Source organism: Canis lupus, chromosome 9, assembly GCF_003254725.2.
Source record: "Canis lupus dingo isolate Sandy chromosome 9, ASM325472v2, whole genome shotgun sequence".
NCBI lineage: Eukaryota > Metazoa > Chordata > Mammalia > Carnivora > Canidae > Canis > Canis lupus.
In genome coordinates this window covers 22588108-22597830 of record NC_064251.1, presented here as the reverse complement: position 1 = coordinate 22597830, position 9723 = coordinate 22588108, and the positions used below count along the sequence as shown (strand labels likewise).

At 39.8% G+C, this 9723-nt stretch overlaps 1 protein-coding gene across 1 annotated transcript; it reads right to left on the bottom strand.

Moving 5' to 3' along the window:
- Positions 1-8477: 8477 nt before the first annotated feature.
- Positions 8478-9461, bottom strand: KRTAP29-1 (keratin associated like protein 29-1). Its single transcript, XM_025440466.2, has one exon. The coding sequence runs from the start codon at positions 9459-9461 to the stop codon at positions 8478-8480; it is 984 nt and encodes a 327-aa protein (XP_025296251.1).
- Between the last annotated feature and the right edge of the window lie 262 nt (positions 9462-9723).

Below are 9723 nucleotides of genomic sequence, written 5' to 3'. Positions count from 1 at the left end.
GAGAAATTCCTCCATGCCTTCTGAAAATCCCCTAGACCAGCCTATAAAAAACCCAGCTGTAACCCACTTCGGGGTCCAAGTCCCTGCTCTGCTGTGTCGGGTATACTTGGACCCAAGCTCGAGCTTGCTAATAAACCCTCGAGCACTTGCATTGGTGTTGGATCCTTGGTGGTTTCTCGGATTCGCAATCTTGGGCACAACACTTAGTTCTGAGAGTTTACTGAAGAAAGGAGTCCATGATCTTTCAGCTCTGAGACTGGAGATTGGAGCACAGCCATTTTTGTTTTCATCCTCTAAACAGGCACAGAAAGCCTTCAGGGTACAAAAACCACATACAACAACCAGAAGCAGCTTACACTGATCCCAGCCCCCTGGCAGGGGCAGTACCCCCAGACAGAGACACCTGAGAATCTATGCACAGGCCCTTTCTCCAGAACACTACCTGGAAGAACAGGGAACACCAAGTTTATGGAGCACACAGGACTTCAAAACTCCAGCATTAAGGGAAAATAGTACATTGAATTAAAGGTTTTTTTCTCATGATTTGTTTATCTTTCAGTTTAAAATTTTCCTTTTTATTTTTTTCTCCTTTTCAACTAGTTTCTTATTTCATCAATTATTGTTTTTAAGTCCTTTTTTAACTTTCATTTTTTACATTTTCATTAAGTAGATATGTTCTTCATTTTTGGCTTCTTTTCACTGCACTCAATTTTATTTTTTGAAAATATCTAGGTTTTCCTTTCTTTACATTTTTCAGATATAGTGATATAGTGTATTCTAACACAGAGACCAAAATACATTCAGGATCAAGTGGAACATCCTGTTTTGTCCACCTGGGAGATTATATTCTTGCTCCCTCCCTCTTTTTTAATTTTTATTATTTTTTTCTTTTTTAGATTCTGACCTTTTCAGATTTGTCTAGTGTTTATTTCTCTTAGGTCATGGTTGATATTATTGATTTTATCCTCTTGTTCATCCATTCTTCTCTGGGCAAAATGACCAACAGCAGGAATTCACAACAAAAGAAATAACCAGAGGTAATATTCTCTGCCACATCTAATCAATATGGATATAAGTAAAATGTTAGAGATGAAAATCCGAAAAACAATTATAAAGTTACTAGCTGAGCTTGAAAAAAAAAAAACATACAAGACACTAGAGAATTTCTTAGAGCAAAATAAAATCTAATCAGGCTAAAATTAAAAAATTTTAACTGAGATGCAGTCTAAATTGGGTACTGTAAAAGTTAGGGTAAATGAGACAGAAGAAAGGGTAAGTGACATAGAAGACAAGTTGATGGAAAAGAAGGAAGCTGAGAGAAAGAGAAAAACAACTAATGGACCATGAGGGAAGGCTTTGAAAAATCAGCAATACCATAAAATGAAACAATATTAGAATTACTGGGGTCTCTGAGGAAGAAGAGACAGAAAGTATATTTGAGCAAAGTATAGCTGAGAATGTCCCTAATCTGGGGAAGGAAACAGGCATTCAAGTCCAAGAGGTAGAGAGGACACATCTCAAAAATCAATAAAAATATAACAGCACCCCCAACATATAATAGTGAAGCTTCCAAATCTCAGCAATAAAAAGAAAATTCTAAAAGCAGCTTGAGACAGGTTCTTAAACTACAGGGGTAGAAACACTAGGCTAGCAACAGACCTATCTATGGAAAGCTGACTGGCCAGAAAGGGTTGGCATGATATATTCAGGGTACTAAATGAGAAAAACATGCAGCCAAAAATACTTTATCCAGCAAGGCTGTCATTCAGAATGGAAGGAGAGAGAAAGAGTTTCCATGACAAACAAGAACTAAAAGAATATGTAACCACTAAACCAGCCATGCAATAAATATTAAAGGGGATCCTTTAAATAAAGACAGAGCCCAAAAGTAACATGGACAAGAAAGAAAGAGAGAGAGACAATCTACAGAAACAGGAACTTTGTAGGTAATCCAGTGGCACTAAATTCATCTTTCAATACTCTTAATTTAAATGGACTAAATGCTCTAATCAAATGATACAGGGTATCTTATTGGATAAAAAAGCAAGACCCATCCATACACTGTCTACAAGAGACTCATTTTAGATGGAAAGACACCTCCAGACTGAAAGTGAGGGGGGTGGAGAACCGTTTATCATGCTAATGGACATCAAAAGAAAGCTAGGATACCAATCTTCATATCATAAAAATTAGATTTTAAACCAAAGATTGTAGTAAGAGAGGAAGAGGGGCACTATACCATACCTAAAGAGTCTTTCCAACAAGATCTAACAATTATAAATATTTATGCTCCTAATTTGGGAGCATCCAATTATATCAACCAATTAATAACAAAATTAAAGAAACACATAGATAATAATACAATAATAGTAGGGGACTTCAACACCCTACTCATAGCAATAGACAGATAATCTAAATAGAATATCAACAAAGAAACAAGGGCTTTGAATGAATGACACACTAGACCAGATGGACTCCACAGTTATATACAGAGCATTTCATCCTAAAGCAACAAAATACACATTCTTCCTGAGTTAAATGGAACATTCCTAGAGTAGAGCACATGCTGGGTCACAAATTCAGTCTCAATTGATACCAAAAGATTGGGATTTTAAAACTCTTCAAAACCTAGGGATAGAGGGTACATTCCTCAATATCATAAAAGCCATCTACAAAAAGCCCACAGCACATATCATTCTCAATGGGGAAAAACTGAGAGCTTTTCCCCTAAGGTCAGGAACATGACAGGGATATTCACGCTCACCACTGTTGCTCAACATAGTGCTAGAAATCCTAGCCTCAGCAATCAGGCAACAAATAGAAATAAGAGGTATTCAAATTCGCAAAGAAGTCAAACTCTCACTCTTTGCAGATGACATACTATATGTGGAAAACCCAAAAAGACTCCTCCTCAAAATTGATAGACCTCAAACAACAAAATAGCAAAGTGGCAGTATATAAAATCCATGCACAGAAATCTGTTGCTTTTCTACATACTAACAATGAGACTGAAGACAGAGAAACTAAGGAATCAATCCCATTTACAATTGCACCAAACACTATAAGATGCCTAGTAATAAATCTAACCAAATAGGTAAAGGACCTATAGTCTAAAAACTAAGGAATTTACAAAATAAATTGAGGAAGACACAAAGAAATGGAAAAACATTCCATGCTCATGGGTGGGAAGAACAAATATTGTTAAAATGTCTATGCTACCTGAAATCTGGCATTGTGATGCCCCCAGATATGGTTTTCTTTTTTAAAATTCCCCTGGCTATTCGGGGTCTTTTCTGATTCCACACAAATCTTAAAATAATTTGTTCTAACTCTCTGAAGAAACTCCATGGTATTTTGATAAGGATTGCATTAAACATGTAAATTGCCCTGGGTAACATTGACATTTTCACAATATTAATTCTGCCAATCCATGAGCATGGAATATTTTTCCATCTCTTTGTGTCTTCCTCAATTTCTTTCAGAAGTGTTCTATAGTTTTGAGGGTATAGATCCTTTACCTCTTTGGTTAGGTTTATTCCTAGGTATCTTATGCTTTTGGGTGCAATTGTAAATGGGATTGACTCCTTAATTTCTCTTTCTTCAGTGTGGTACTGGCACAAAAACAGACACATAGATCAATGGAACAGAATAGAGAACCCAGAAGTGGACCCTGAACTTTATGGTCAACTAATATTCGATAAAGGAGGAAAGACTATCCATTGGAAGAAAGACAGTCTCTTCAATAAATGGTGCTGGGAAAATTGGACATCCACATGCAGAAGAATGAAACTAGGCCACTCTCTTTCACCATACACAAAGATAAACTCAAAATGGATGAAAGATCTAAATGTGAGACAAGATTCCATCAAAATCCTAGAGGAGAACACAGGCAACACCCTTTTTGAACTCGGCCACAGTAACTTCTTGCAAGATACATCCATGAAGGCAAAAGAAACAAAAGCAAAAATGAACTACTGGGACTTCATCAAAACAAGAAGCTTTTGCACAGCAAAGGATACAGTCAACAAAACTAAAAGACAACCTACAGAATGGGAGAAGATATTTGCAAATGACGTATCAGATAAAGGGCTAGTTTCCAAGATCTATAAAGAACTTCTTAAAGTCAACACCAAAGAAACAAACAATCCAATCATGAAATGGGCAAAAGACATGAAGAGAAATCTCACAGAGGAAGACATAGACATGGCCAACATGCATATGAGAAAATGCTCTGCATCACTTGCCATCAGGGAAATACAAATCAAAACCACAATGAGATACCACCTCACACCGGTGAGAATGGGGCAAATTAACAAGGCAGGAAACAACAAATGTTGGAGAGGATGCGGAGAAAAGGGAACCCTCTTGCACTGTTGGTGGGAATGTGAACTGGTGCAGCCACTCTGGAAAACTGTGTGGAGGTTCCTCAAAGAGTTAAAAATAGACCTGCCCTACGACCCAGCAATTGCACTGTTGGGGATTTACCCCAAAGATTCAGATGCAATGAAACGCCGGGACACCTGCACCCCGATGTTTCTAGCAGCAATGTCCACAACAGCCAAACTGTGGAAGGAGCCTCAGTGTCCATCGAAAGATGAATGGATAAAGAAGATGTGGTTTATGTATACAATGGAATATTACTCAGCCATTAGAAACGACAAATACCCACCATTTGCTTCAACGTGGATGGAACTGGAGGGTATTATGCTGAGTGAAGTAAGTCAATTGGAGAAGGACAAACAGTGTATGTTCTCATTCATTTGGGGAATATAAATAACAGTGAAAGGGAATATAAGGGAAGGGAGAAGAAATGTGTGGGAAATATCAGAAAGGGAGACAGAACATAAAGACTCCTAACTCTGGGAAATGAACTAGGGGTGGTGGAAGGGGAGGGGGGCGGGGGGTGGGAGAGAGTGGGTGACGGGCACTGAGGGGGACACTTGACGGGATGAGCACTGGGTGTTATTCTGTATGTTGGTAAATTGAACACCAATAAAAAGTTATTTTATTTAAAAAAAGTCTATGCTACCCAGAACAATCTACATATTCAATGCAATCCCTATCAAAATACCATCAACATTTTTCACAGAGCTGGAACAAATAATCCTAACATTTGTATGGAACCAGAAAAGATCCTGAATAGCCAAAGGAATGTTGAAAAAAAAAACCAGAGCTAGTGGCATCATAATGTCTGATTTGAAGCTATATTACAAAGCTGTAATCATCAAGACAATTTGCTCCCCTATTTGGGATGTAAGTGTAAATAAGAAATGTGTGGGAAATATCAGAAAGGGAGACAGAACGTAAAGACTGCTAACTCTGGGAAACGAACTAGGGGTGGTAGAAGGGGAGGAGGGCGGGGGGTGGGAGTGAATGGGTGACGGGCACTGGGGGTTATTCTGTATGTTAGTAAATTGAACACCAATAAAAAATAAATTAAAAAAAATAAATAAATAAAGATTTAGTTATAAGCATGTTCAGGCTTGGCAGAACATTGTTTATAATAGGAGGTTCTGATGTTTTATGAACAAGTCCTAGCAAACCTAAAAGGAGCTAATAAATGCTCTGTTATTTAAGCTGTTGCCAAGTATGAAGAAATACACAGTTTCCCAAAACACCTTTTACACTTGCCATGTTTAAAATATGCAGTTTGCATGTTAGCAGGTGGCCAGTGCAAAACATTTGCCAGTACAACAGAGAAATCTACAATTGGAAAGGAAATGATAGATAGATAGATAGATAGATAGATAGATAGATAGATGATAGATAAATTACATATAAGTGGGTCAAAAACTATTGTAAAATGAAATTTGAAATTCCAGCTATATCAAGAATTCTGGTATTAGTAAGCAAATGATTTAAAGAGATATACTTAAATGTATAATATATGAAACATTGTTGACAATTCTGTCCAGGACTGAGGTCAAATGCATCACCGTTTCCAGAGCCTCACCCTTCCTCTGACATGACTCAAGTCTCCATGCAAATTGTGGGAGAGGGAATTTAAATGGGGTATCCATCAAAATGTCATTTCTAAAATATATTCCAACTATTGTCATTCTTTTGCAATATCAAGGTCCCTCTCTTCTTTTCCTCCTGTGTTTTGGATTTTTCTTTTTGGATTTTAGTTGCAAATAATTGAGTTAATTATATTCCTGATGGCACATTACCATGTTTTGTCCTTGCAAGAACTCTGTCGTATTTTTAACTTATGTACTTATATACCAATTAAATTAATTCCTGTTCTCCTTATGCCCCCTTATCTATAGGCAGCTATTTTATTCTGTTTACAGTATATTCTCCAGTAGACAGCCTTCAGACTTCATCTTCAGTGCTGGCTCTCCTTGATAACTGGCCTGTTGGCCTGCACTACAGATTTGGACATACCAGCCTCCAAAAATACATGAGAAAATTCCTTTTATTACACCTTTTTATATATATATATCCTATTGTTTCTCTCTGGAGAACCATACCAAGATAGTACCTCATGGAAAGAATAACCCCTTGCTGCCTACCCACTCTTCTAGTGGTGGACATAGATTTCCTTTAAAATCTATATCATCATAGAAATCTCACAGTGAGCATCCTCAAATGTGTCCCATTAGGACGTGTTGTAAGAATGTTCTGCGAAAGGAGAGAAAATTAGTGGGAAATATCAGAGAGGGTGACAGAACATGAGGGACTCCTAACTCTGAGAAACGAACAAGGGGTAGTGGAAGGGGAGGTGGGCGGGGGGATGGGGTGACTGGGTGACAGGCACTGAGGGGGCCAACTTGACAGGGATGAGCACTGGGTGTTATACTATATGTTGGCAAATCAAACCCCAATAAAAAAAATACAAAAAAAAAAAAAAAAAGAGCGTTCTGAATTTCAGACCTAAATCATTTCACAGACTCAGAGCCTTTGATTAAAGGGAAGGCCAGAACCCCTTGAGGAAGGACTCTGCATATTTGCTACACGTGGATTCTGCAAACCTCCCTCTAATCTTTCTCCCCCAAAAAAACCACTCCAACTATTTCTTAAATGTTAGATTTGATAATTTCATAGTAGGAATACTAGTTCAGATTCAGAATACTAGTTTCCTAAGACTAATTATTTTTAAAGGGGAAAGGAGAAAAAAATGAGTGGGAAATATCAGAGAGGGAGACAGAACATGAGAGACTCCTAACTCTGGGAAACGAACAAGGGGTGGTGGAAAGGGAGGTGGGCAGGGGGTGGGGGTGACTGGGTGACGGGCACTGAGGGGGGCGCTTGATAGGATGAGCACTGGATGTTATGCTATATGTTGGCAAATTGAACTCCAATAAAATTAAATAAATAAATAAATAAATAAATAAATAAATAAATAAATAAAACTTCCTCTTAAAATGTCAAAAATGTAAACAATAGTTGAAATCTTCTAATTTTACATTTTATTTAAATCGTCCGTTAGATGAACTGATCATTAAAACCAGTGTTAAGGGGTGCCTAGATGGTGCAGTCGGTTGGGTATCCAGCTCTTGGTTTTGGCTCAAGTCGTGATATCAGGGTTGTGAGATCAGGCTCTGCACTCAGCGCAGAGTCTGTTTAGGATTCCCTCTCCCTCTACCCCAGCCACCTGCTCTCTCTCTCTCAATCTCTCTCTCTCTCTCATAAAATTAAAAATCTTTTAAAAAACAGTGTTAAGTTCATAAACCCTTAGCTATTATTGATGGTCAAACCTTTGTTTATTTTAGTCTGTGGCTTCCCTAGACCATTTCTGTCTTTGGCTTTCCAAGTCTGTTCACTGTGGGGAGATGGAATCCACCCAATTCAAAAAGCTTTTGATGGTATAAAAATTGGAAGCCAGGGGATTGTTTGTCCTTTCTTTCTCCCTTCCAACTTGAGAATCGATAAATGCAGATACCAACCACCCTTTCAGACCACGGCGGACCCACTAATTTAGAGAGGCCAAGGTCATCATGTTCAAATGTGATCTGAAGGAAATCTATGTGGGGGTATATTGAAAGGAATGAAAGCATTCTGAGAGTTTTATTCATGATGTTTAACCACTCACAGTTTTATTGGCAATTGACATCAGAGAAGTCTTTTTAAAGACTGGGCAACATCAAATGAAAGAAAAGCCGGAGAGGAGGTTTTGCGGAGGTGAAATGAAATGATAACATGAGCAAATGCAAGCTGTAGCGTGGACCGTGCTTGCTGAAACTTTCTCCTTGATAAAGAAAGATCTCTTTCTTAGTGCCTGGGCAAATTCCCTCGTCAGCCCCTGGATAGAATGTGGGGCTGGACTGAGAATGAAGTTAGCATGCAGATAGCATTTGCACTCAGTCGGAAAAGGACACCACAGGGTAGCAATGCATTTGCAGATAGTGGCAGACCTCAGAAATGTGGAGAGTGCTGCATCAGTGAAGCGTTGCCTTACAGCAGCTGGACTTATGCCTGAGTTGTCAGGAAGTTAGCGAGCAGATGCTGGCTTTGCAGAGACTTGGGGCAGTTGGTCAAAAGCAATTGCAGCCACCGCTGGATGGTTTGCCTAAACCTGTCACACAGCAAGCTGGTTGACAGGAAGGGGATTTGCAGACATCTCGGTTGCAGGAAGTGGATCCATCACAAGTTGGTTGGCCAGAAAGCATGGTGCCACAGGAAACTAGTTTGCAAGCGTTCTTTACAAAACATGGGGGCTGGCAGTTAGCCACTGGCTGGCAGACGAAGGATATCGAAGGAGATGGTTGGCAGTAAAGTGGCTGGCAAAGGGAGGACACACAGCATGTAGGATTGCAAGAACTGAACACACAAGTTGACGGCTGGCAGGGAACAGGCATAAAGGGAACCAATTGGCAAGTCTTAAAAATGTAACAGATGGGTTGGTAATAAGTTGATTTGCAGAGCTGATCTTTGCCATTAGTGGGTTGACATGAACCTTGTTGGCAGCAAGTTGACTGGCATGGACTAGCTGCACAGATGGTTGGTGGGCAAGAATTTTCAGCACAGGAAGTTACTTCAGAGCAGGATGGCTGGCAGGACCTAGTGTCACAGCAGACCGATTGGCCACAAGCTGCCTGGCATGATCCAGACACAAAGACAGGTTCTTGGCAGGAGGTTTGCTGGTTGAGGCTGGCTTCACAGCAATTTACCTGACAACTGGTAGATTCTGAGCAGGAGGGTTGGCATGAGCTAACCAGACATGGAGACTGACCAGTGCCAGATTCATAGCAGGCCGTACAGGAGCAAATGGGTTGGCAGACAAAACCAACAGAAGAAGTTGTTGGAAGGCAGGTAGGTTGGCAAGAAGCAGGTTCACAGCCACTTGGGGCACTGCTGGATGGCTGACAGCTTTCTTGGCATGTGACCAGTTGCCACGTTCTGCTCCGGCAGGAACTAGGCAAACAGATACCATTTCGGAAGCTACCGCCATTTGAGCATATGAAAGTGGGCACAGCTGGAACGGTCATGGTGGTTCTGGGGCAACAGCTGTCCACCATGGTGCTGGCGTTAACCTTGCTAGGAAGTTGCAAACTCAGTATACCCGAGTGTGAAAGACATCTAATACATGGGGGCTTTTATAGTCCTTCACTAGGGGTGTTGGTACAGCTTAGAGCATCTTTCCGTGTTATTGTTTCCACCCATTTGCATACAAACATCTGATTAGCAGGCTTCAGGAGCCTGGAAGATATTATCCCCAGTTTAAAAACTTGTCTGTTGAGTTGAGAGTTATCTTTCCTGGGTTTAGATTCATCGATGCTA